Below are 27,663 nucleotides of genomic sequence, written 5' to 3'. Positions count from 1 at the left end.
TTTGTGCTGGCAGAAAGGCTGTAGGTTCAAGAGCAGGAGTCCTGCGCTCTGACTGGAAGGCCCAGCACACAGTTCCGGGCCCTCGGCCAAGTTCCAGACTCTGGACAGACCCAGGCCCCTGGAATGAAGGAAATGGAGGAGAGACTGCCGTCTCCCAGAGGAAGGGGCCCTGCTAAATGCCAAAATTATGCAGCTAATTTTCCCACCACCCCTTCCCAAATGGATCTTTCTCTATTTATCAGGAGTCTGTGCAACGGGGATGGGAAATAATCAGGCCTTTTAGGAATTTCTAGACCCTGGATCTGAAAGGAGGCCCAGATGCCAGGCAGAGCTGTGGTTTATGGAGGCGGGTGATGGAGTTGGTTCAGGTTTTCCTCTGAGTAAGCTCAGTGAGCCTCCCAGCCTCCTGTGGAGCCCAGGAGTGAGGTCGGCTGGAAGCAGCAGAGCAGCCGGAGGAGGAGCAAACCCCAGGCCACAGCGTGCTCCTGGAGGGACCCTGATTTTGTCAAAATTTAGATGCAGAGAGAGAAAAAGATTAAGGAAAATACCAAAATAACGACAGCGGTGACTGCTGGGTCTGACGTTTTGGGCAGGCTTGGTTCTTCTCCCTTTTGCTAGGTGTCCCACAGGAAGACAGACCCAGCGTGTGGGGACCCGCACCCAGCCAATCTCGCCCTGGCTCAGCCTGTTTACTGGCCCTGCCCTGCCACCGAGGGCTGAGGTCACTGTCCATCTGGGCATGTCTGTTGTCTTTTCTGCCCTTCTGGTTAGGCACCCCGAGCTCAGTCATAGCCACGGCCCCCACTGCCGCCTCCTCCCTGGGACTCACTGACGCCTGATGTGAGGGCTGGGCAGGGAAGGTGCTTGCTGCTTTGGGTGTTACCGCCTGTTGGAGGCCCCCGTGCCGAGTTCTCGAGTGAGATGGCTCTTTCCATTTTCCCTGACAGCTGCCTGGGCCTCCCTGCTGAAACAGAGAGCCACAGTTCAGTGACCCTGTGGTGCCTTGTGGGCCTGTGGGTGTGCCAGGGCTCCGGGGCCTGGGCCTTTCCCTGCTTCGTGTGGCCGACCGGGCCGCAGATGAGCCCAGAGGCAGACTGGAGCTGAGTCTTCCTCACCACTTTTCCACACAGTGAGCCCTTTGGCTGCACAGGTCACGGTCTGGAGCTGTTGGAGGAGGCTGGTCAGAGCTGTTGCTGTCCCACCAGACACTTGGCCAAGGGGGCTGCACTGGTCTGCACAGGAACGTCCCACCAGCGTCTGCTCATGGCTGGGCTGTAGACCCATAGGCTTGTTCAGAAGCCAAGCGCAGGCCAGGCGCCAGCTCACGGAGCCTGTCCCTGCAGCCACGCTGTGTGCAGGCACGTGGGGCACCATGTCTCCTCTATTGGCACTGCTGGGTCTGGGCCGCCAACCCCGCCTGCCCACCTGTGTCCTCAGCAGCAGCCCACGCCTGGCAGAGCCACCAGGCGCACTCTGTGCTGCAGCCCACGCCCAGCCGAGTCCGCGGGCGCACGCTCTGCTGCAGCCGGGATGGGATGGGGCTTCAGGGCTCACTCCTCAACCACGAGGCCCCTTCACCACAGCTGAGGCTGTCGCGGTGGTCTCGGGCTCCCACTCTGAAAGCCCCAGGAGAGGGTCTCAAGGGGGTGAGTCCCTCCTCCCGAGCTTCCTGCCCATCGTCTCCAGAGCTGCATGGCACTGAGTCCCCACAGGCAGCGAGAGAGTCGCCCCGTGACGGAAGGATGTGGGGACCCGCACCCAGCCAGTCTCACCCTGGGCTCAGCATGAGTTCAGGGAGGGGTCCAAAGGGCACTCCTGCCCACGCCCAGGCAAACCAGCAACAAGAAACTGGGTGGCCAGGGCGTCCGTGCATGACCCCAGACTTCTCGGCGTTAGAAAAAGGCTGATGAAGACCCGAGACAGAAACTTCCTGTGGCTGTTTATTCTACTGCGAGTAACAAAACCTATGTCATCCCATGTTCTCATGTACAGTGATCTAAGCCTCCGCAATATAAAATACAATTTACAGGAATCTCTATCAAGTACACTAAAGAAACACACTTGATTTTTACATTTGTGTATTTAAATTAGAAAAATTTGCTTTATATGTTAAACAAACAAACAAAAAAAACCTTCACATCGTACTAGATGTTGGAAAGTGACACCTACTTTAATGTAATTTAACCTATGGACACTTGGCTTTCAACACCAAACATCTCAAACTGTTACGTTCTCAATGTTTTCTTAACTTAAGAAATCTGTGCTATAAAGTGAAAAATCTGTAGTGACGTACAATGGAATAACAGACTCCAAAGGACAAGTGAAGTTCTTTAATTTTATATCTGTAAAAGTAACTTTATGAAAATATAAAAAATTATCAAACTGTATTTGTACAAATAAATTAGCCAGATGTTTTTTACTTCACACTTCAGAAGTACTCAAAAAATACACAAGCAAGAGACTGTTTCACAGTGAACAGCTTCCTATCTCATTTGCAGTTCTTGAGCGAATAATCACTATTTCTCATCTCAGACTTTATACGAGTATTGTTCCACTTTCAAGGACAAACTTTTAAATGTATCATCTGACAAATACCAGTTTGAGGCTGACTGCACTTTTCTCGGGACACAGAACTGCTCAGAAGGTGAAACTGGACGAACAAAACGTTCCGATTATTCAGATCAAGGACTCCTCCCCGCCCCCAAAGTACACTTAATTGGTTTGTTACTTTTTTTTAGGCTGGTCAAACTTAACGTTTTTCAATAAATTGTTATTTAAAATGCAACAATTATACTAGGACAGATGTTGCTTTAAATCATGTTTTTGAAAAAATTGATAAGGTGACATATAAAAGCTGAGCTCGCTAAGAAATGTGTGTTTGTTTCCCAGTTGAAAATTGCAATTCAAATTTTATGACAAAAGAAAGATGCATTTGTAAGTTTTGTGTTTCTCAAGACTCCAGATACAAGCTACTAACACTTCTCCCCAGCCGCAGGGTGGACGCCTGCGGGTCACACCCACACCGGCCTCCGGGACAGCGGCTAAGACCTGTAAAAGCAGCTTCTGGAAACACAAACAGATGAGATGTCAGTGAAGGTATGGCTCTAGGGTCCAATGAAATTCCCTTAAAATTTACAATAGTCAAGTTATTGGAAAAGGTAACTTTATGATCTGAAAAAGCAATATGCTCTGTAGGCAATTTCCCATTTCTTTAACTTTAAATGGAAATATTAAAGTTTAGTTTTTTTTTAAAAAGCATCAGAATTGTAAAGATGTGAAATCTAGTAAGAAACCATTTACACAAAATTACAGTCATTTTTAAGTCCAGAATATTCTATCCTGAATCTAAGATCGTGGCTATTTCAAAAGCTATTTGTTCAACGCATGTTACGAACGTGGCTTTAAAAAGGGTCTCTGCCGGGCCGGGGCGTCTAGGCCTGCGAGGCGGTACCGGCGTCCGAGGCCCTCGAGGCCTCGGGCTTCGGGTCCCGAGCGCTCTCTTTGCTCTTGCTCCGGTCCTTGCGGTCGCGGCCCCGCTCCCTGTCCCTGGCCTTGTCTCGGTCCCGCTCTCTGCTCCGGGACCGGTCCCGGTCGCGCCTCCGGTCTCGCTCGCGCTCTCGGTTCCTGCTCCGCTCCCGGCTGCGGTCCCACTCCTTGCCCCGGTCGGCCTCGCGCTCTCGGTCCCGGTTGGCGCTCCTCTCCCGGTTTCTGTCCCAGTCCCGGCTGGAGTCCTTGTCCCGGTGTCGGTCCCACTCCCGGGCCCGGTCCCAGTCCCGCTCTCGGCTCCAGTTTCGGCCGCGCTCGCGCTCTCTCCTCCTGTCCTCGGACGCCCGGCCCTGGGCGTCGGGCTCCTCCAGCGGCTTCTCTTTGGGGCCCGCGTCAAAGCGCTCCCTCTGCCTCCCTTCGAAAGTCTGGTTTCTGTATTCGTGGCCTTTGCCCTCTCGGAAGTCGGGCGATGCCCACTGTCCGTCGGCCTCGGGGCCCTGTCCGGGCGCACTGGAGGAGAGCGCGGAGGGCGGGCCGGCCTCCTCCCAGCGGTCCTTCCGGTGCTGCGGCGGGTGGCTGGGGAGCTCCAGCAGGGGCCTGGGGCCCGGCTTCATCACCTGCGGGGCCTGGCCCTGGAAGTGAAATCGCGACGGGGTCTGCTCGTTTTTTTCAGAAAAGGGCGCAGACCCCCGTAGTCCACCAAACTGCAGCGGTGCTGGCGCCCTTTGGTTTGGGAATCTCGGTGGTGAATGGACCCTCTGGTCTTCGAACTGCTGAGGCTGCATGCCCCTGGGACCTGGCATAAAGTTAGGGACCTGGCCTCTGGGTCCTTCGAACTGGTTGGGATGAGGGCCCCGGGTAGCTTCAAACTGACTAGGATGGGGCCCTCTTGGGCCCACGAAATGGCCAGGGGCTGGTCCTCTCTGACCTCCAAACTGAGAGGGAGGGGGGCCGCCTCGGGGGCCTTTCAGCTGGGACAGCAGCGGCCTTCTCTGGCCCCCGAACTGGAAAGGCGCGCCGCCTCTGCCTCCCAGAAACGGGGCTTGCTCTGTCCCTTCAAACTGGGCGGGGGTGCCCGAGACCTCGTTATACGGGGCGTCCTGGAACTCCCTCTTCTCCCCATGGGGATCCTTGCGTTCTTCAAATTGGGATGGTGCCACTCCTCGTGGTCCACTAAGGTAAGAGGGTGAGGGGCCTCTGCTGTCCCCATAAGGAGGTGGCCCATGTTGCCCCGAGAATAAGGAAGGGATGGGCCCCTTCTGGGCTCCAAATCTGGCTGGCGGAGGCCCTCGTGGCCCATCGTTAGAGGCGATACTCTCTTCTGGAAACGGAGGGGCTGGCCCCCTTGGTCCCGGGAAATTGGGGCCATGAAGCCCTGACATCCCCAAAGCATGAGGTCCAGGTTCACGCTGACCTTGAAACTGGGGCTGAGCGCCCCCCACTTTCTGTCCTGGTGTGGGGAGCGGGGTGGTGCCCTCGCCGGGTCTGGCCTGTGGCTCTCTGTCCCCCTCTGTTTCAACTGCAGGGCTGCTGCTCCTTCCAGCAGAATGAAGATTTCTTGGGTCCTCATACTGAGCTGAGCCAAGAGCCTTGTCCTGCGACGCGAACCCCGGGCTGGTGAAAGGGTCCCTCTCACCGTCGTGCTGCAGCGGGAAGCTGGGCTGCAGGGCACCACAGGGTGGTGTGGGCAGCAGCACCCTCCTGGCAGGCCTGGCTGAACTGTCTCCAGCCATGGCAGGGCGGGTGCCCTCCCCAGGCTCTACCTTCCAGCCGTCCTGCTCGGACCCCGCTGGGGGCTTTTCGCCTGAAGCCCAGGGGGAAGAGGCTGGCTCCTTTTCCTCCAGGACTGGCACGGGTGCCTGGCCCACAAGGCCGCCCCTGCAAGCATCTCTCTCAGGCAGGGCACCCTGGGCACCACGTGCCGAAAGCCTGGAGAGAGGCTCCCCTTCCCCCTCACCGGTCTCGGCGGCCAGGCGCCTTGCCTGCCGTGGGTCTCTGTGGTTTGATGCCTGGCTGGCGGGGGGCAGGGAGGTGGGCTTGTCTGCGGGCTGCTGCTCTTGCTGGAACAGCTCCGCCTTGGGCAAGGACGACTTTGGTGGTGGAGACATCAAGGCGTCTGACACTGAGAAGTGGGCCATGGAGACCCCGACTGCGGCCCTCTGCTGCCTGAGAGCTTCTTCCTGCTCCTCCAGCTGTCTCTTCTGCTCCTCGATCTGTTTGTTCAGCTCTTCTAGCATCTTCTGTTGTTCCACCAAGGAGGGCGTGGAGGCCCCAGTCACCGGCTCAGCAGGCCTGTCCACGGAGTTCCTTCTCACATCGGCACACATCCTGTTGGGCAAGTCATCAACCGTCACTTTCGCTTCTTCTAAGATGGTCTCATCCTCGGGGTCGTAGGCCACCTCTTCCCGCTCGGCTGCAGCTGCTTCAGGAGCCCTTTCCACCTCGTGGCGCCGGCCTCGCTCCACAAGCTGAGTGTCGAAAGCCCTCTCGGGGTCGTACTCCTCCTCGGGGTCGTATGGCCTGTCATCCTCCTCTTCCTCTAGAGCCTTATCTTTTGAGAACTGACCAAACTGCTGGACGATCGGATCTAACATCGGAGGCGCTGGCACCCCGTCCTCTGCTGTGGTTTTGGGCTCCTGGGGGAGACCTGCGGTGGACCCAGGCAGCTCCCGGACAGAGGGGTCGAATGATTTCTTCTTTCCAAAGAGAGTCTGCAGGATGTGCTCCAGTGGTGACGCTGTTTTGGAAGCAGAGGAAGCGGCAGAGGAAGCTGCCGTGGAGGCTGCTGCTGCTGTTGTGGCTGCTGTGGCTGGGCTGGTGGCTGCAGGTTTGAGGGATGACAACACTTTTAGCACCGGCGGTTCTGGAAGAGGGGGCGGAGGGGGAGGCGACCCAGGGGGTGTGCTGCTGACAGCCGTGTCTGCAGAGTAGAGCTGATACTTGGAGGGCTTCTTTTCGGACTGCGGGGCTGTGGTTACTTTTGGATAGGCCGGAACGTCCACTTCTTCTTGTTGAAGTCGGGTTCGCTTTTCGTCCATCTTGTCTAACTCTCCAGTGTTTGCGGGACGTTTTATTTTTTGGCAGATTACTAATCCAAGAATTATATTCGGACGTGGTGACTCAAGACCTGAAAAACAAAATATTTGCAAATTTTAGAATCTAAATCCAACTTTCACCCTTCAGAGGTGAATTTTATTAAGGGCTTTCATGGGGAACGTTTAATAGACAGAAATAAGCCATTCTGTGGCAAAATAAAATCAAGTGTCAAGATAGTTGCAAAAGCCTGGATGATTCTGCCCCAGGAACGCACCGTCCCAGGAACGCACCATCCCGAGAACGCACCAAGCCAGTCCTCCCGGAGCCATGTGAAGGGGGCGACTAACCCCTTGTCACCAACCACAGAACTGAAGGCCCAATTCACGAGGGAATTCATCCCAATCGTCGGAATTTGTTCCATAGTTTAAAGAAATTATCTGTAATGCTAGAGCAGAAGTGTGGAGGGGAGGGCGGCTGTGGTGGGAACCTTCAGGGGTGGAAAGGGCATTGTCCCAGCTGCCCTTAACACAACAGCTCAGCTATGCTCCTTCTTCCCCTCGTGCCACTGCAGGAAGGTAACAGCGCTTTTTTTGTTTTTTTTTTTTGAGATGGAGTCTCGCTCTGTTGCCGCAACCTCGGCTCACTATAACCTCTGCCTCCCGGGTTCAAGCGAATTCTCCTGTCTCAGCCTCCTGAGTAGCTGGGATTACAGGCACACACCACCATGCCTTGCTAATTTTTGTGTGTTTAGTAGATAAGGGGTTTCACCATGTTGGCCAAGCTGGTCTTGAACTCCTGACCTCAGGTGATCCACCCGCCTCGGCCTCCCAAAGTGCTGGGCTTACAGGCATGAACCACCACACCTGGCCCCCTTTTTGTCTTTAACTTAGGAGTTGCAACACATAATTACCCTAAATATACTAATATTAAATGTTTGATTAGGTGCCAATTCAACTCAATTCAGAATTATCAATAAAGCACAAGCATGAGGTCATCCATTAGTCTCTGGTGTCAGAATTACAACTAGACAGGAAAAACGGCATTAAATGAAATGGCTAAAATAAATGCTTTGGACTGGGCGTGGTGGCTCATGCCTGTAATTCCAGTACTTTGGGAGGCCAAGGCAGGTGGATCATGAGGTCAAGAGTTCAAGACCAGCCTGGCCAACATGGTGAAACCCTGTCTCTACTAAGAATACAAAAATTGGGCCAGGTGCAGTGGCTTACACCTGTAATCCCAGTACTTTGGGAGGCCAAGGTAGGCAGATCATGCGGTCAAGAGATCAAGACCATCCTGGCCAACATGGTGAAACCCTGTCTCTACTAAAAATACAAAAAAACAAAAATTAGCCAGGTGTGGTGGCGTGTGCATGTAGTCCCAGCTACTCAGGATGTTGAGGCAGGTGAATTGCTTGAACCTGGGAGGCGGAGATTGCAGTGAGCCGTGATCGTGCCACTGAACTCCAGCCTGGGCGACAGAGTGAGACTCCGTCTTGGGAAAAAAATAAATGTTTTAGGTTTAGAAAGAAATTCAGTGAGCATTCACGTATCAAAGACTGCCTAAGGCTTGCGTCCTTGTAAACACAGGACACGGTGCTCACGTAAAGCCCAGAGGTGCTCAGCAAACGGGTGGCAAAAGAGCAGGTGAACGACGCGCACTGGGGGTTTTAAGGCACAGTATTAGTTAAAAAAAAAATTCTTCAAAGAGAACTATTCCCAAAGTTGTAAGCTGTGGTAACTTAGATCAGGAGTACTAACGTTCCAGTAACAACCCTCCCCATACTCATAATCAATCAAGAACGCCAAAGGGGAATAGAAAAACCCACATCCCAAAACAGCAGCTGAGGGAAAAATGATACACATGGGCAGAGCATTTTGGCAGCGTAACAATATATGAAACTAAACCGTAAAAACTCAATGTACAGATAATTTAACATTATTGTGGTATACAAAAGGTGCTCACGTTACAGCTTTTTTTCCCTTACAATGAAAACCAGTACGATTTCCCGTGCCTCTGGTGATGTTAAAGATCATCACAGATCGCTTCAGGTTGTTTGGACAGGCACCACCCTGTAGTTCTAAACACATTTGTTGTTAATCTCCCTAAATTCCACTAAGGAATTGATGGGCAGGCTGAGCACAGAGGGTGGTGGGTGTCCATCTCACCCTTAAGGGAGGAATACCAGGCCTGCCAGACTGAGTTGGGACCAGCCTGCTCATGGGATGCTCCCTCCCTCCTGGCGAGAGGGCCAAAGGCCTCTTCCTTCACAGGCTGCCTGGCAGAGCTGAGACTCGAGCGCAGCGAGAGGGGTGAGGTATCCCAGCACCTCATCTCCACCTCCTCTTCATTCTGTTCCCCGGATGGTAGCACGGTGCCAGTGAAAGGGCTGGGTGGGCACAGGAGGAGGGAAGCAGGAAAGCCAGCCAGGCCACACCGAAGGGCACAGCTGAGCTCTGCTGCTCAGCAAATACGAAGGGCAACCTGTCAAGTTCACATTCTGATTAACATGAGTTAAACATAGTTTAAAATAGTACTTCTCTCACCACAATAGCTATCTTTTTACTGAATGAACTATTACACAGCTTACTCAAATCCACTTTTCGGGTATGGTCAGTTGTGAAATTGGCTATTATGGCCTTCCTGGACCATACATCTGCAGAGCCCACCATGCCCTGGTGGGAAGGGCACTGAGGCTCAGGCTGAGTTCCTGTAAGCCAGGCCCTCTCCCTGCAGAACTGACACGGGGAACAGACACAGGCATGGGCTAGGCTTCGGGAGGGATCCCAGGCAGTAGGGCTTGTGGGGCCTTGTGTGGGGAAGTCACCTGGGGGAGCCTAGTGCTGACTCATTGACACACAGGGGACATGCCGCCCAAGGGAGACTCTCAGCTTCTAAAGGGCTGTCAGGGTGGCGGAATGATGTACAAAATCACTGTTACGTGGTCCCGTCTTGTGGTGTGTCACTCCAACTCAAACTTTTAATGGCTAACTTGCTTGTTAATGAAAAACATAATTAGGATATCCCAGCTCTGGCAAGATCCTTTAGTCTTGAAAACAGCAACTATCTGGAGATTGGCATCAAACACGCGGCTGGCACGTGTAAATGCTCCCAGCTGTTGGTGCTCTCATCTGCAGACACTGGTGACTAAATAAAGCTGCAGAGTCAGATGGGTGTTCATTCTGAATTTCCCCGCCATTTAAAATTTAAATTGGGCTGTCCAAAAAGGCACACCCGTTGTGAAACAAACTTGTCGCCTACTCCTGTTTGTTACTATGGTTGCATGAACATGTAAAACGTGGCCGGCACCCACTCCTGTTTGTTACTACGGTCGCGTGAATATGTGAAAAGTGGCCAGCACCTTGGAAATAACTCTTCATGGAAGCAGCAGTGCCGTTCACCTGACTGGACCTTGGGAGCCATCTTCCCTGGAGGAGAGGGAGTGCCTGGCAGTGCCTGGCATGTCCAGCAGACCAGTAAGGTCAAAAGGTCACAGAGCCCCCACCTCAGGAGGGGCAATCAAGGTTGCCCAGGGGCTGTTCCCAGGCTCACCCCTCCCCTCGGCAACTGCCCCGTGGTGTGTGTGAACCCTGGGAGGGAGTGTGCCCCGGGAAGGTGCAGAGACAGGCCTGCGTGAAGCAGGCACCAGCCAGGCCGCAGGCAGCACAGGGCACGGCAGGCTTACTTACCCACCTCCCTCCTGAGGGCTACTGAGGCCCTCAGTTCATAAAGCAGGCGGCCAGGAGCAACCAGGGCCCGGGGCCCGGAGATGCAAGCTGTGGCTAAACGTGCCCCTGCACTTCCACTGAAGGGTACTGATCAGGCCTGGAACAAGCGTGTGGACGTTCCCCCAACACCCTCTGAAAGGCCAGAGGGCGAAATGGTTTTCTTCTGGGCGTATCATGTGCAAGCAAACAGGCCTTTTTAGCACCATGTCTGTGTCCTTTGCGTATTCACGAAGGAGGCGTCTGGACTCAGTGGTCAGAATCAGACCACACGCACAGGAAAAGAACGCAAGACACTGAAGACAAAGGGCGTTTTCGAAAAGCTGTGTGGGCCAAGACCAAAACCAGGATCTGTGTCCAGGTGTGTCGGCAATAGGGACTGGGGGACAAGGCAGCTGACGAAGGGAACCACCTGCTTCGGAGGCTGCAGGAAGCGCCCTTGGTACTGAACCTGAGGCTGCAGGAAGACGCTCCCTCTTAACTAATGAACCACCTGAAACCTGACTCCTCCCAACTCCAAACTATCACAATGAGGCCTTTACCCCTAAACTCACCCACCAAGCACATCCTACTATCAGTGATTTAAAATGAAAACTCTCTCAATGGTCTGCTTCTGTCAAAACAAAATGTTCACACCTGCTGGAACAGAAACTGTGTGGAAGTTAATCAACAAGGGTTCTGAGTATGACTTGGATAGAAAGACTTGGCAATTAAGGTGGGAAGAAGTGACTTCCCCCAGCCCACCAAACACACCCACTCACACACACACAGACCCTCCCTCGTACCAACTGGGAATCCCTACGACCTGCACAAAGCAGCTGGGTCCAGCACGCCTCAGGTGAGAGAGCGATGTCCATCTTCTTCTGGGTGCCGGGGTGCCGAGAAGGGCCCCAGGGCAGCACCAGCCTGCACTGCGTCAGCTCCAGCCCCTGCCAGGCGGGCTGCAGGGCTGGGGGCACCACCAGGGTGTGCTGCGCTGGCTTATGGAAAGCAAAGGGGGGCCTAGGAGAGGTGACCAGGAGCCACCAAATGGTTCCAATTCAAACAAACAAGGACCAGTTTCCACGAAATATGTTTATTGATTTAGGAGGAGAAGGCAGTACATTCCATTCAATACTGATTACAATTTCCATGCAAAGCTACTGTTACATACACACATGAAAACTGAAGAAATGCTTACCTGACAATATTTCAAGTCAGAATTTCTCAGCTAATTTAGAAAGCAGTTAAAAGTGAATACAGAAGGACACTATGGATTCATTCTTCCCAGAAGAGCTTTCTAATGTATAAAGACCTCAGAGAAAAGAGCCCTTTCCATTGGAGCAGCTACAGAGGGCGGTGTTCCTCCTGCCCTGTATTTGGGGGGAACAGACTGTGCACCCACGTTTATGGACCGAGGTCACTTGACAGGCATTTCAGACCAAGGCTCCGAGGCCTGCGGCTTCACGTGGAAATGACGGGGGCTGGGCATGGTTTACAGGCAGGCATCTTGGCTGTGGTCCAGTCCTGTAAGGGCCCCATACAGAACCCTCCACGATGAGCTTTCAACCCGACTCATCTCCCTTCCATGAACAAGGCCCTGAGACAGGCCTAGACTCTGCCACCCCAAGTCCCTGCAGGGGGCCCTGTTGGTAGAGCTGGAACTGAGTTGGGTAAATATCTAGGTGGAGGTCACCCGGACCCAGGCCTCCCAGTTGCCCCCCAGTGATGCTGAGTTACGGAGAGTGCCTCCACTGCAGGGCAGAGGGGCAGAGAAGAAAACCTGGTGTTTTTGTGGACAAATCATTAAGACATGCAAGGACAAATGTCCTCGGGGAGATCCAGCTACTTCTGTGAACTGCACGGCTCCCCAGGGTGCTGCGGGGGCAGCTCCACTCTCACTGCCCAAGAAGGGCCAAGTGTTGACAGGGCAGGTGACTTGGTTTCCCCTGAGGGCACAGCTGGGCACCTTCAGTCCTTCACTTGCTTAGATGTGAACAGCAAGCACCAACGGGGCTGGGACTAGACACCACGCTGTCAGAACCCATTAGGCCCCATGTGTGGGAGGCAGGACACCTGCAATTGTGTGGTATAAACTGAGGCACATGGATGAGTCTGTCACTCTTTTCTGCGTGAATCTCTACCCCCAACAGGACCTTCTCCTTAACACCCCCAGGGGAAGATGCTCCCACATCGGTGCCCTGATGCAGATGGGCAGCTCAAGGCTGGGGCGCCAGGTCTCCTTCAGGCCTGTGCTGCATGTGCTGCAGAGAAGAGGCTCTGGAATGGCACTGGGCCCTACAGACCCTCGCCCAGCACTTCTAGGGGCATGACTCTAGGCCACGCGGCACACACTCACCCCTGACCACAGCTCTGTGGAGTCACCACCATCCGTGCCCTCAGGTGTGGCCACCACCATCCGTGCCCTCAGGTGTGGCCTGTGCTGTCCAAGGGCTTCTGGGCAGAGACTAACTCCATGAGGACAGGGTCCGCTGAGACAGGAAACGTGCCAAGACCTAGCCTTACACACACACACACACACACATGCACTACACATTTACACCACAAAGCCAGGACACACATGTACATGTTTATATCTAGAAAACGCCAAGTCAAGTCATCAGTACGTGAAGTGGGCCAAGTACCCAATGGCCTGGCCCGGGGAAAAGGCTGTTTAGTGACCATGGAAGTGTGTGAAATTTCACGCACACATATTCATGTCAACAAGGACATCAGGAGAATTTAACATTATACTGAAGCCTTAAGTTAAAACATTTCTGAAGTGTATGGAAAAGTTTCACTCGCTGTTACTTCTCTAAAGTCCCTTGCCCTGTGTTACTTTACCCAGACGCCTCTGCTCTTTATGGTGCATCAAAGTCCCCGGAGCGTTTGTGTGTCCCCGTCAGGCGGCGTTGTGGCCTCAGCGAGTGCCTTGGTGGGCGAGTGTGACGTTTCCCCAGCTGGTCGCGGAGCTGACAGTGTGGGTGGTTGGCACCGTCGCACTCAACAGACAAGGTGAGTGACCCCAGCCCAGCCCTCCTTGTCCCGGTGCCATCCGGGAGGTGCCGGGAGACCTGTCCTCTCCCTCTGCCCCAGGGCTGCACCTGCCCAGCCAGCCCTTGCTGTGGGGAGAACGGGGGTGCCGCTCCTCTGGTGGCCTCCCTGGGCCCCATCACTGCCCAGTGTGGGGAACCCCCTCCGAGGCCCTCCCTGGGCCCTATCACTGCCCAGTGTGGGGAACCCTGTGCCCGGCATGTGCCAGGGCTCGCTCAACACTCTACAACCTGTGCTCACCTGACAGCTCCAAGTTTGGAGATGGAGTAGGGAAAGGAGCTCAAAAAAGGATGAAATATCGCTTCAATTTTTTTAAAAAGGGGAGGCTCGCTATCTATTAATTCACGTTTCTGTAAATAAAAAGTGCTTTTTTCACCCCAGCAGTGAGGCGCTGAGGCGCCGCAGTGTCTGCACTGACTCTGCACACACACTGCTGCACTTGCAACTGACCAGGGGGTCTTCACAGGTGCTGGAGAGGTCAGCTTCTCGGTCTTCACCTCCAGGAGGGCCGGGCTTTTCCTCTCCCTGGTCACGTGGAACTGGCCAGAGCTCTTCACAAGCATCACCTAGAACCTCTACCAGGGTCCTTTCTGCCACCCATTAGGTGGCATCTCTTTATCCCAAGTAGGATTTGAGGGGACACACTAAAGCACTTTGCTTTTAAAAATGTATCTGGCACTAAAATAATTTAATGCATCATGCCAGCAAATATTTAACCCTGAAATTACTGATACCAACCAATCCCTTTATGGACATACAATTCCACAACACAGGCACAGGCCGAGCCCACTCCAGTTGTGAAATGGGCTCCAGTAGGAACATGGGCTGTGCCTGGGGTGACAGAAGCCTCGCCCAAGATGTGGAGTGGCCCCTACAGGACCCCAGCTAGCTAGGGTGTGGCGTGAGGAGTGTGGGTGGGAGCACCCTGCACAGCTGTGGCAGGAACACCCGCCGAGGTCTGGTGACAGGGACAGAGGGCACTGAGGCACAGGGTCTAGACAGCACCTGCCTTTATGACGAAGCACTTAAGAGGACACTGTGTGATTCACGCACCCACTTTTAGAGAACACTGATCCTCTGGGGACTGCATGGCCAAGGAGACACTGCAGTTGGGCAGCGGATACTCATCCCTAACTGAAGTCACATCAGCTTCTGCTAAGGGGCTATGAAAGAGCTGGTCACTGACAGAGCATGTGGCCCCTGGAACCACCCTCAACCCTTGACAAAGATATATTTTAGGCTATTTGTAAATAATCGTTTAAGTACAGTACTTCCCAAGGAATGTACAAACACAAAGTAGCTGGCCAAAGATGAATGAAGCTATTACAATTTGAGCCACAGATTTGCAAGTAATTCTTTCCAGAAATAGTTTTCTGTCATTATTTTTAAATCTCCTGGAAATCCATCCCTGTTAGAGAAGTTACCCCTGATGGAGCCACTTCCTGGTGTGTGCTGGCTCCTGAGTCTATCTGGAGGAAAGAACAAGGCAGCTGGGAGTGTCACCTCCCTTTCTGGCTGAGCCTCGGGCTCCTGGGCACTGCGTCTTCTCTGACCTGAGGCCAGGATGAGCTGGTTGCAAGCTGTGGGTTTTTCCCTCTCTAAAAAACTCTTCTAAGACAATTTATGCTGTGAATAGGGGGCACTTCTAGTGCCACAGTCCTACGCCCTCAAAGATCAATCCTATTGCTAACCGCTGAGTCTGTGCTCCTAACTCCTGCTCCCAGAGAGCCCTGGGCTGGTCAGGACCCAGCGGGGCACGTCAGTGGGAGGAGGGGTGCAGGTGCAGGTGGGCCTCACCTCCACCCAGAAAGCCAGCGCTTACCTGGTCCCTCAAAGGGCAAGAGTTTGGATGGAACAGGGTCCTGGGCGCTCAGTGGGATCAGGTAGAGGTCCTTGACGTGCCTGTTGTTATTAGCTACAACACCAAAGCGGCCACGGCTGCTAAAATAGGAGTAGAGAGAGATATAGGCGACCTCCTCTTCCTCTGTGGCAGGGTGGAAGCGGATCAGACAGAGCTCCTGCAATGGAAGAGTGGGAAGCACTCATAAAGAAAATGCGGCTCAAGCATCACACGCCCGATTCACATCCTGCTTTCAACAGGAAACCTTGTAAAATCTCTCCTACTCACAGCCATGATCTCACAGAGCTCCTGTCTCAGTGAGGCAATTCGCGTGACATGTGAGCCCAGCAGTGTCTGGAGCAGAGCCGGCTTTTCCTACATGCACGATGGCCCCGGTCACGAGGAACCAGCTGCATGATCTGCAATGGCTGGCTGTGCACCTCCCCAGAGGAGGGTTAAACTAGACGACAGGATCTAGCCCTTTTGTGAACCTGACGAAGACTACAGAGCTTCCCCAGAGAAAACCACAGACACACACAGCTGTAGCTAAATCTCAGCGGGTCCCAGAAAACCAAGACCGTTTAAGAGCCCAGGTTGAGTGCCCTGAGCCTGATCACCCCTGCAAAAGACACCACCTGCTCCTTCAATCATTAAAAAAACAAGAAAATAAAGCTTATATATTTCTTACTAAAATTTAACTGCACATACATTATTATACATTATTATATAATTTATTATATTAGAAACAACCTCCTACCACTGTATACTCAAACACCTTCACATAGTAATACAACTGTATAAACTTTTTTTTTTTTTTTTGAGACAGTCTTGCTCTCCCAGGCTGGAGTGCAGTGGTGTGATGTCAGCTCACTGCAAAACTTAATTTTTAACATTCACCTGGAAATATCTAATAAGCTACAGGCTAACATTTTAAGTGTTAACCCATCAAAATAAGAGGTTAAAAAAAGATGTGTTTAAATAAACACGATTTTCCATGGTTGCAGAATTTATACTATAAGCAGATACCTTAGACACAGAAGACTTGAGTTTGCCAACATAATCCCAAACTGTCTTCGGTGCAATCCTCCCACCAATGTGGATCGTGTCAGGCAAATCCTAAACAGAAAGCACTGGAGTAAATCACTTTGAACTGTAGTAGTCACAAAAAGATGAATGCAGTCATTTGAAGGCACATACTATCCAAGATTCAAGAAGACCACAACTATTCCAAGGAAAATAGTCACTCTTGTATTAAATGTATTCAATGCTGTATTAAATCCAGGATTACAAGTTACCAAATCCGAGGGGGGTATGATGCCAACCTTCTGCCAAACAAGATTATGTTCAGAAATCACTGCCCAACACTTCTATGCTGTCTTTATGTACATACACAGAGAGTAACGAGTCACGTAAAGATTATGTTTAGAAATCACTGCCCAACACGTCTATGCTGTCTTTATGTACACACACAGGGAGTAACGATTCACGTATGAGCCAGGGTGACTCCTTGCATTAAAGTCATAAATGCCAGTGCTGTTTTCTGGTTAATTCTGGAACTAAAAGGCCTGCCATGGGGTCATATGCGCCACCCCACAAGTGGCCAGGTGTGTGTAAAGCTGGCTCCGAACACCTGGCTGTGCTGGTGGCTGTGCGCACAGCCATCTGGTCAGTGCCCCAGCGAAACCGGTCACTGACAGGCCAGACTACAGGCTCACATTTCTGACCCTTTCCAAACTGCTGAACCTGTGGACTCATCATAGCCATCACCACTTTGCATTTAGAGGCATTTCTGTATCCAGTCAGTTGCAAGGGTGTCAGGCATTTCTGTTTCTCTCCTACTTCTTGAAAGTCATGTGTTTGACTCTAGTTTAGAAACTCCTATGAAAGACACACACACGCACACACATTTTCTTGGTTCTAACCTCACTGAGGTAATCAAAACACCCAGAGACAGGATACGCCTTAGTGACAAATTTTGCCACACTCTGCATGTTAATAAATCCTTTCCAAATGGTGCTGAGTCGAGACAAAAAGAGGGCCGTGTCTCCCTCTGGAGGGGACCGTGATTCTGAGGTGCTGTAAAACAAAACCATGAAAAAAAGGTCAATGTCCCTCTGTGTAATGAGAATTTCAAAAGTAGATTATTTATTTATTTATTTATTTATTTTTTGAGACAGGATCTCATTCTGTCGTGCAGGCTGGAGTGCAGTGGGGTAACACGGCTGGCTGCAGTCTCCACCTCCCAGGCTCAGGTGATCCTCCCACCTCAGCCTTTCAAGTAGCTGGGACTACAGGCGTGCATTATCATGCCTGGCTAATTTTTGTCCTTTTTGTAGAGATGGGGTTTTGCCATGTTGCTCAGGCTGGTTTCAAACTCCTGGGCTCAGGCACACCTCCCACCTCTGCCCTGCAACATGCTGGGGTGACAGGTGTGAGCCACTGTGCCCGGCTTCAAGAGTACAAAGACTTTATATGTAAAAGCAAAAGTGAACTCTTGTAAGTTTTACGTTTTTGGTAGCTTACTTTTGCCAATTACTTACTTTAATTATAATGATACAGACATTTTGGTTAAAGAAAAATAAAGTGAATAGACAACAAAACTGGATGAGCACAAATCTAAATGTAAATTTCCAAGATCTCTACTTCCAAAAGGACAATAAGGCACCCTACAACTGGGACATTCTAAAAGATGAGAGTGAAGTTGTATTCCAGGTTAAATTTCCGAGTTCAACTATTTAGTCACCAGTTATCTTTCCTTTTGTTAATCTAAAAAAAAGTTTGGCTTGTTCAGACCACACCTGAAGTACCCACCTGATATTTGGTGACGGAGGAACTGACAAGTATCTTGGGTCAGGAGATGAGGACGGCTTAGCTAGTATGGACTTGGGCACCATCACAGAAGTCAAGACAGGCTTCGGCATGTCCTGTCTGGCTTCCACCACGTGGGTGCTGTCTGGGCGGGCTGCTGCGGAGGCCACGGCTGTGCATGAACTGCTTGGAGCAGTCCTGGGGTCCCGGCCGGACACTGTGACGGTGGTGACCAACCCGCTCCCACAGGAGGCTGGGCAGGGGGACAGGTCTTCCAGCGGGGAGGGCTCGGGATGACCATCTCCTAGAGGCCCAGGGAAGTATGTTCTGTCCGCGTTTGGATGAGCAGCACTTTCCAGGCCTGGCTCAGAGGCAACTTCAGGCAGAGCCTCCGGCATCACCTCATCAGCTGGATCAGGAGCTGGGTCAGGGGCAGAGCTGTCAGGCTTCGATTTTAAGTCTTCTTTCTTAACATAAGCTGACAATTTTTGTTTTTTTGGAGCTGGCTCATCTTCTGCAGAGGGAACCTGGCCTGAAGAAGGCAAGGAAAGGCTCTGTGAGAAACCCAGCCGGCACACGACTGTTTCTCACACCAAGCCGAAAGCAACACTCTAAAGGCAGGGCAGGAAATCATTCTGGCCTTTCTGCATGTTTAAGCTTGGCTTAAGTGTAGTTGCTTGTAGAAGAATTCAGTGACATTTAACAAAATTAAGTTTAGTCTCAGCTTCAAGGCTCCACCCCCCAAACCGTGCTCACCTGTGCAAATTTTACAGTTGAGGTCGAAGAGGTGTGCGCGGTGCTGACTGGTGGTGTCTTTCAACATGCAGCTGAAGACATCGAGGAGCGGCGCTGTGCTCTTCTCAGGGACAGCACGTGCTGACTCCTGCTGCTCCTAAAAGAAAAAGAAAAAAGGTGAGGTCATTTCTTCTCCAAACTCAGCTCCAAATTAACAACACCCAAGAAAAGTGGTCTCATGGGATTGAGACCCACGGGGGAGAAAAAAGGACCACCGAGTACAAGGACTGAGGAATGCCACAATGACATACACCGAATACAAGGACTGAGGAATGCCACAATGACATACACCTGCTGTAAGCTCAGTGTCCTGCCCAATAATTTAAGATAACCTCAAAACATTTGGGATGGATTAATCTATCTTGGTGAACACAAAAGCTCCCAAATGCTTACCTCTGAATCTGACACTGGTGGAGAGTCCTCCAGATCGGGGATGGCCTCCTGCCTGGGGGCCGTCTTCTTGCTTTCATTGTGCAGTTTAGTTCTGGACTCCATCACCTGAAATGAAAAAGACACAACAGAGCTTAAGCCTTGTTTTCTAGGAGGAAAGCATTGCTCATGCAGCCGTCTATGAATCTGTTTCTGCTAAACTCAAGTCCCAGGTGCCTCCGCACTCACAGATCTTGTCGGCCTCTCTTTCCACGTGGAAAGCTCTTTAGATACAAGTTCTTCTGGCTTCAGTCTCACAAGTTTTGCCAAAGAGATTTCCTCACGCAGAACACGATGGAAGAGTCCCTATAAACAAATATTTTTCATTTACTCAAATACTATTCCTGTATCTGTCAATACAGAGAGCTTATAGAAAACAGAGCTGCCCAGAAGTTTAGCGGGCACAGGACAAACGCCCTCAGGGCCCACTTGCGTGTGGCACTGGGCAGACCTCTCTAACTCCCCAAACGGCCTTGTGAGAGTGCGCCCTGGGTCATCCCTGCTGTGAGCAAATGGGGGCCCAGAGAGCACAAGTCATAAGGTTAAACAGTGGGTCTCACGGCCCATGCTGCACTGGCTCTGCTAAAAAAACCACACACAACACCTCAGGAAAAACAATTACGTACACAAGGTGGACACAAGTCAAAAAGGTAGTGTCAGCGACAAAAGAAGGAAGAAATCATTTCTGTTTGTGGCTGTTCAATGGTGAGATGCAAAGTCAGGGTCTTTCAATATTCTAAAATTCTAAACAGGGAGGGGTTTGGAGGCCGATGGAGAGAGAACACCAGAAGGCTGTAAGCCTGGCGGTGAGAGGCCACCAGGCAGGCGGCCTATCCCTCCCAGCTGGAGTTTCTGTCCCTGTTGCATGGGCCGAGCACCGCCCACCCCACACTGCAGTGAGGAAGGACTGATTCCACAACCTGGGCATAAGCAGCCCCTGCTCCAAGTGGTGAGAACTCACTAAAGCAGCCCAAACCGTCAGGCTCACTCAGCTGGTGAGCAATATGAGAAAATAAGGTGGAAAAGGCTGTCTGAGGCCATAATATGGGCACCCTCATATACTGGGACAAAGAATTGAGACTTTGGCTGGGCACGGTGGCTCAAGCCTGTAATCCCAGCACTTTGGGAGGCTGAGACGGCCGGATCATGAGGTTAGGAGATCAAGACCATCCTGGCTAACACAGTGAAACCCCGTCTCTACTAAAAAATACAAAAAAAAACTAGCCGGGTAAGGTGGTGGGCGCCTGTAGTTCCAGCTACTCGGGAGGCTGAGGCAGGAGAATGGCGGGAACCCGGGAGGCAGGGCTTGCAGTGAGCTGAGATCCGGCCACTGCACTCCAGCCTGGGCGACAGAGCGAGACTCCGTCTCAAAAAAAAAGAAAAAAAAAAAAAAAGAATTGGACTTTATTTTGGAGCCAGTGAAGTGAAGTGACTGGCTTGTAATTTTACAGCAATGTTTAGAGGAGGCTAATCTGGTGATAAAACGTGGACTTCAGGGAAGCCAATAGCAGACAGGACCCCAGTTAAGGCAGGGAAGGAAAGGGCCTTCCAGGACCCTCAACACCAATACGACAATACACGGGCTGGCGGAAGGGTCACAAAGGAGAAGGAGATGTCTCAGCTTTCCTGGAAAGGACACAAACATCTCAAAATACTGTTTGGTTTATCCCTTTAGCATCCAGTGAACAGAACAGGAATACTCCAATGCACGGACACCAGGCACACACCTGATTTTTAGGGTCCTTCAGGTTGAACATGATGCTGCGGTATTTACTCTTGTAGCGATTATCTGTAACTTGAAACAAGTTAAACATCTCCTTCTCAATATGGAGGGCGATTTTTCCTACTTCGTTTTCTGTCATGATTAAGTCATCGCTGTCATTGACTCTGAACAGAATAAAAAAAGGAACTACATAAGACACTTGCGTATATTAAACTTTTTGAACAGTGAGGCAATCCTGCAGCCACACTGTACTGAAAGCCCTTCCATTTTAATGGGTAAGAAATCAAGCAGAACAGCCCACCTTTTCCACAAAATCTCTTTTAAGGAGCGTCTGATATTTTGCCGAATTTGTGAATTTGGCTGCGATGGGGCAGCACTCATAGCCCCGAGGCGTCCTGGGGCTGGCGAGGCCGTTGGAACAGAAGGTACCACTGGCTTCCTTACGGCTCCCACCAAGGCAGCAGAGCCGGGGAACTTCTTGGAGGCAGCTGCAGGTGCCGGTCCTGCCTGCCTGGCAACTGAAGCACCACTCGATGGGGTAGCGGAGAGCCATGGCCTCTTGGGGATGGTGCCCTTGAAACCTGAGGGTGGCTTTTTAACGGCTGGTGTGGCTGCTGCCACATTAGCAAAAGAAGATTTCTTTGGCACGAGGTTTCTAGGTGCAGGCTGCTTGCCCACCGCAGAGCCCGGAGGGGCTGTTTTCTTTGAGGCTGCCGTGGCTGCCGCTTTCTCCTCGGACCTCCTGTCTTCCTTCGTGGCTACAAAGGAGAACACAGGCGCTGAGTGAGGGAGGACACCGCGGGGTGCTGTCACCTGACTCTAAACCTGGAAGCGCTCACCTGGCATTACTGAATAGGACACACATAGAGAAAAGGATTTGTAAAATCTTAACATTCAGAGGAGTGTCAGGGAAGACCGCCAGCAGCATTTATGACGGTGACTACATTTTATTTCAGAAAGAAAAATGCTTTATTACATCTTTTACCTTCAACCAGCAAACTCTAGTTATTAAAGGCTTGACTTGAGCACTAAGCTTCAAAACTGAAGGACAATCTCACATTATCAATTTTAAAAAGGCAGATTTAGAACAGCACATCATTAATTCAACTGCAGGCTTTTTTGTAAACTTCAGTGAAAAAGATCGTTTAGAAGGGTAAAACAGGTTCTCTTAGCCTGGTGGGTGGGGTTGACACATCTCACTTCATTGTCCTTCCAGACTGGAGTCCATTGGAGGTGATGCCATTAATAAAAATAAGGAAAGCTGGCATACACCTGCACCATGGGAAGAGCAGCCACACCTTTACACGAAGAGTGAGAAGCTGAAAACCCAGCAGTGCTGTTACAGGAATGTTTCCATTCACAACCCTCACGCTGTAATTCCATTAAGTATTAGTCCAAACAAGGATTATAATTAAAAGCTCAAAGATGTCAAACCCCCTCAACTTGCACAAAAAGCCTTCTATGCCAGTGGAGAATCAATCACTTTATAACCCCGTGTGAGACTGTCAGAGCTCAAAGGCCCTCGAGCAGGGGACAGATGGCATGCCAGTGGACAGGGCTCACTGGGGTGCACCGCAAGACAGGGCAGGGATCCAACTAGTGGGGACAAAGGAGTGAAGCGCCTGGGGAATAGGGGGCCCCCGTGAGGGCCCCAGGACAGCAGAGGCCGTCTCAGCTCCACGGGCAAGTGCCTGGGACCTTGGGTGATCAAGTAAACAAGGCCCCTCCTAGGGAAAGGCTTTTCCAATGATCTGTGCAGCAGCAAGCCTCCCAAACTCCCAAAGGCCTAATGGGAGAACGTGACAGATGCTCTCAAGAGCGCTTCGGTTTTATCCAGGGATTGAAAACAAAACCGCGCTCCTCCACTGTCGTCTTACTGACTGCTTTCAATAAATGAGGGAAGTCTGAAAGCTCAGGAAAGAGCCAAGACTCTACAAATAAGGCCTGATTCAACATCCTGCCCCAGCTTGGTCCTGCAGGATGCCCTGCATGTGCTGCCAGGCTTGGCCATGTTGGCAGTGGGTGCCAGTCCTCCCCAGCAGTCAATCCATCAAGCAGCAGCCTCAGGGCTGTGAGTTTTCCCAGCTTCCCAGATAAGTACAGTTCCTTCCATGTTACAAAACTTGCAACAGTACGACATGGATCCAAAAAATGGTGTCACTGTTAACAGATACCCCGACTTCCAAACAATGGTGTCACTGTTAACATATATTCACCCCGACTTTCAAGAGTTCCATGTGTTCTTTCCTAACCATCATTTTAATGGTAACTAAGTAAAGGCAAATCCTGTATTTTCATCTTAGAGCCCGTCGAACCTCATGGCCCCTGCCTACCCCTTGCCAGATGTGGTCCAGCCACAGGACGCCCTGCTTGGCAATGCTGCCAGGCCCTGCCTCGCTCACCCACAACTGCACCCCAAAACACTCATTCCTGTTGGAGCTGGATCTTCAAAGTGCACTATAGAGCAATGGCAATGTCTAATAAAACAGGAACAAAGGTGACAGCTAGTTTTTACCTGTCCTGGAAACTTTGCTTTTAATTCTACATGTACTATTTCATCAGATCAGGTCTATACACCAAAGTAGCCACTACCTTAGTGTTTGCAAATCTGTTTGTAACAACTCAGTTTAACTCAGACTTAGCTCACAGGTCTGCAGCATCTGGCCTGCAGGGTTTCAATAGGTCAGTCAGGCTAAAAAAAAAAATCAGTGGAGGCCCTTTTTCTTGGGGGAAGCAGCGAGGGGGTGGGGTGGGGATGGAATGAAAAGGCACAGCAGGCCTAGGGCGCTGGAGGCACACAGGCAGGAAGCTGACACCAGGCAGGCACCCAGAACCAAGCCCTGGTCTCCAGAGGCGGCAAACACCTGCCAGGAAGCCAGCCACCGTGATTCAAACTGAAACCTCAAACCAATTCAGTGCCTGCACTAGAAAACTGTGGAGTGTTTTAATATCACATGTTTAAAGACCTCTAAAAAGCTGGCTTAAGGCATTTCCAGAAACCTCAACAAAATGCCTTGGCTGTCACACACAGAACACCTGTGTGCTGTGACCTGAACGATATCTTTAGTGGTTTAACGTTCACCTTGTTTCAAGTTAGGGTTATATGCTAACTTTAAAAACATTAACTCCATTTCTACAGATCCTAAGTGTTGGAATGAGATGTCCATGGCCACGCTCAGTATCTCTGCTCGTGTAACTAGAGTACTGTCTCCCTCACTTAGGGAAAACCCAAGTTGAGACACGAATTTTAGGGCATTCCCAATACACGGGATTAAAACCACCCATTACTCAAGAGTGGGGACAGCAGATGAACGTAATTTATTTGAAAAGCAGGAGATACCTTTCCTTAACCATTGCTATTTTAGAAAATTAACTGCTCCCTTTGTCATCCCTCACCTGTGCTTTAAAGAGCATGGAAATGGGCAGTCAGGTGACTGAACGGCAGAATGTTCCAAGCCGGGCCTCTGGGAGCAGTGTCCTGCAACACACAAAGCCCCATTCCTGCTCGGAAGGGACATGTTCCATCCAGCGACTGCTCCAGGGACCCGAGCACACAGCCATTCCACACCAGGTGGGACAGCACGGCTGGTGCTCAACTTGAGTCAGCTGCTGACGAAATAGGGAAACTCACTTTTTAGTAGAGCTAAAATTCGATTTGCAAGTTCATCCAAATTCACTTTTAACTATTATGGTGTATAGCATTAGAGAGGGGCAAGCAGCAACTCCAAGCAACCTGGGAAAAAACCCACTGCAGAGAAACAGGGCCCTGTCAGGGCATGAGCCTCCCCTACACGCTGCTGGGTTCCCTGAGGGCAGCAGTGGTGGTGACCTGGTCACACCACACAGCACTGATGCCTGAGAGCTACGGGTTCCCTGCCCCTCCCACCTCTCTGCCCCTTGGTCGCAGTGCTGTCTCCTTTAGCTCCCATATTCTGGGGGCCCGCCTAGGCCACTGGCCCAGATGAACTGTTGCTGCCGGGTCTGGGTTTCAGCCAACTGCAGAATGAAGCAGGTCGTCGTCGTGCACATGGATCAGCAGCACACTCTAATTGGCCAATTTCCCCCAAAGCAGAAGGCTGGCTGGTTTGGGTGCTACTGTGCCGCTGGCCACAGGGTGGCACCAGGGCCTGAGCTGAGACGGGGAGGAGAAAATCAGGCCCCCACCGGAGGATGGTGCTATTTGGCTCCTCTCTGTAGAACCCATCCAATTGCCCCAGTGGAAGTTTTAGCAGGACAGGGATTAAAATATGGGGCAAGAGACCCAAGTCTGCTCAGTTCTGGCCTGTCCAGAGGCCCACGTGTAGCGACCTTATGTGCTGGATGGCTCCTCACAGGGAAAGGAACTGGTTATAAAAATCACTAAAAGCCACCACTTGCCCTCGCATAGGTGTTAACGATGAAGTGGCCTGCCCTGTCGCAGTACTGCTGGCTGGTTTAGGGAAGCTGGGGTGCTCAGACCTCCAACCGGCCTCCCGCGGTGTCCTGATGCTGCCTATCACCGTCCGCTACAGCTCTAAGGGCTGTTCCTATGCTATGCACCTGAAAATACACTCAAGAGACACAGGGAAGGAACCGTGGAAGTAAATTCTGTAAACTGTGACGTCAGGCCTATTTCCAGCCCTCAGTGAGGCGTGTGTACAATAATGTTTTACACATTTTCCCGCTTTACCTGTTTCTTCACTACCAAGATTGCCCCCAGTGGGAACAATCAAGGTGACAGTGGCAAGAGAAAATGTTCTGCTTTTGCTCTTCTCAACGTGCTAAAATGTGTTCAAATGAATTAGCCTCTTACAAGTAGTTACTAGCTTTGCCTTCATGTCGGGGGGAAATGGTTAATTCCCAAATAAAGCAGGCAGACTACATCCCAGATGCTCCTCAGAGGAGACCATCACTACAGCCAGGACACCCTTGCAGGGTCCACAGCTAGACTGCCACGCTTTGGAATACTCAAAGCCTTCCTTGGTCAGTTTTCTTACTGATACCCACTATTTGAGTGCCTTCCAACTTAATGGAGAGGTCATTCTCCTTAAGAAACTCGTGTGAGGGCCACGTAGACAGATGGACGTTCCACTCAACTGCAATTTCAGCTGTGCCCAGCTGCACATGGTGTGTGCCTGGCTGCCAAACCCACTTGGGAGCAGAGCTGCTGCTCTTCCCAAGATCTCCCACACCAGTAATTTAACCTTTATCTAAATTGTTTACTACTTAAACCAACATGTTAGGGGTAGGTTAAATTAGTCCACAACCCTCCCCCGTAATCCCTCCAGTCCCAAAGGGCCATACTCAGTATAAAGCCCCTAGCTGACAGCACCAAGCAGGTCAGTTGAGGATAAAGTCAGTTACCTTACGCTCTTCTTGCCGAACTCTTCCAGGTTTGCGGCAAATGAAAGTTGCCACAACCTTCATTTAAATAAGTGCAAAAATTCTTGTCAATCTTCTAAGTTACTTCTCTAACTTTCAGAAGCTAAGAATATAATGTGTATGCTGATGTGTTAGCAGACAAAAAAAGAAAAAGAAACCCAGTATTATTCCACAACTTCATAGAAATCTACCTGAAACTTGGGTACCACATTGGAGGAATTGTAGCAGGTGTCTTCAGAGCTGACCTCTGCACTTTGTGACACCGATAATGCCAAGGAGGCTTTCCTGAGTATTCATCTTTAGACTATTAGAGTAGATCCATAGCTCCAAAAGGCCCTATGAAGGTCACTGAAGAGGTGGTGAATTCAGGGGGACTGATCCTGCTGGAAACTTCCATCCCTGCACCCCACCTGCCCAAGGTGGGTGAAGCATAAGCACAAAGGGGGCAGCTGAGGGACCGACAGGGGTGCCACAGGGCGGTGACGACGTGGGGCTTTACCGTGCAGGTTCACGGTTACGGAGGTGTGAAACCTTTTCCTGGTGTAATTTTCTCAACAGCAGGCTGCTTTTTAAGTTTATAAAAAGTAAAACACTTAAAAATACCAAAAGAATGTTACTACTGACAGCCCAAGAAACTTCCAGTTATATGGATAACAGAAAAAACAACTCTCAAGCTATAGCCTTTCTCAGTACAGATTCTGATTTTTCTAATTGGGAGGAAGAGATTGGTGGACACGTAGAGTCTGATGACTCTCTCAGCCTCATTTTATTGCCGCTGACAACTCTGGAGGAGACAGACAAAAAAGAGCTCACGGGACCAGCGAACAAGCCACCCTCCTCTCCCGGCTTTAAATTCCTGCAAAACATTCTTAGATTCTAGAATCCCTCGTGTATTGTTTTATTATTGAAAACTGAAAATGGATCCTCTTAGGATTTCAGTGACATGTGCTTCTGGAGCTCACACCATGAGTTATCGTTGTGAACGGTGTTCTCCGTCCATTTCACGCCACCAGGGCCATCTCTGTGGCAGCACGTGGGAACAAGAGGCAGTGCTTCCACCTGGGCACCATGCTTAACACAGCATCTGGATTTGGGTTTACAAACTGGCAAGGTTTTCCATTTTAACTCCAACGGTTAGATGAAACAAACTGTAGAATCTGCTTTGCAGTCAAAATCTGTTCAGATCCTCAGTGTTTAAGTCACTTAATGAGCCATTTAGGGAGTCCAAAATACTAGGAATTATACCCATAAATACCAGAATTCCATCTCAAAATTCTGGTCAGTCAGGTATATCTCAGAAAAAAATTTCCAACTGACTTCATGCCTGGACAATAATGGGAAGTGAACAGTGGAAATAAAGAGAAAAAAATGGAACAAGAATTTATAAAAACACAAAAGAAACATGATCTTTGAGAAGTTATGTGCCAAAT

At 50.9% G+C, this 27,663-nt stretch overlaps 1 protein-coding gene across 6 annotated transcripts in view; it reads right to left on the bottom strand.

Moving 5' to 3' along the window:
* Positions 1 to 1,922: 1,922 nt before the first annotated feature.
* The window catches only part of DIDO1 (death inducer-obliterator 1), a 61,501-nt gene continuing 35,760 nt past the window's right edge, over positions 1,923 to 27,663 (bottom strand). For all 6 annotated transcript variants that reach the window (XM_073005325.1, XM_008011543.3, XM_008011560.3 and 3 more), the window contains 10 exons: positions 21,174 to 21,630; positions 20,877 to 21,036; positions 19,339 to 19,455; positions 19,114 to 19,218; positions 18,682 to 18,817; positions 17,929 to 18,457; positions 17,040 to 17,193; positions 16,144 to 16,233; positions 15,100 to 15,295; positions 1,923 to 6,613 (listed from right to left, as the gene is read on the bottom strand). In XM_073005325.1, coding sequence (XP_072861426.1) covers positions 3,432 to 6,613; positions 15,100 to 15,295; positions 16,144 to 16,233; positions 17,040 to 17,193; positions 17,929 to 18,457; positions 18,682 to 18,817; positions 19,114 to 19,218; positions 19,339 to 19,455; positions 20,877 to 21,036; positions 21,174 to 21,630 — 5,126 coding nt within the window. In that variant the 3' untranslated portion in view covers positions 1,923 to 3,431. The remainder of the gene's footprint in view (positions 6,614 to 15,099; positions 15,296 to 16,143; positions 16,234 to 17,039; positions 17,194 to 17,928; positions 18,458 to 18,681; positions 18,818 to 19,113; positions 19,219 to 19,338; positions 19,456 to 20,876; positions 21,037 to 21,173; positions 21,631 to 27,663) is intronic.

This window comes from Chlorocebus sabaeus, chromosome 2 (genome assembly GCF_047675955.1).
Source record: "Chlorocebus sabaeus isolate Y175 chromosome 2, mChlSab1.0.hap1, whole genome shotgun sequence".
Classification (NCBI taxonomy): Eukaryota; Metazoa; Chordata; class Mammalia; order Primates; family Cercopithecidae; genus Chlorocebus; species Chlorocebus sabaeus.
This window is presented reverse-complemented; position numbering and strand designations above follow the sequence as displayed.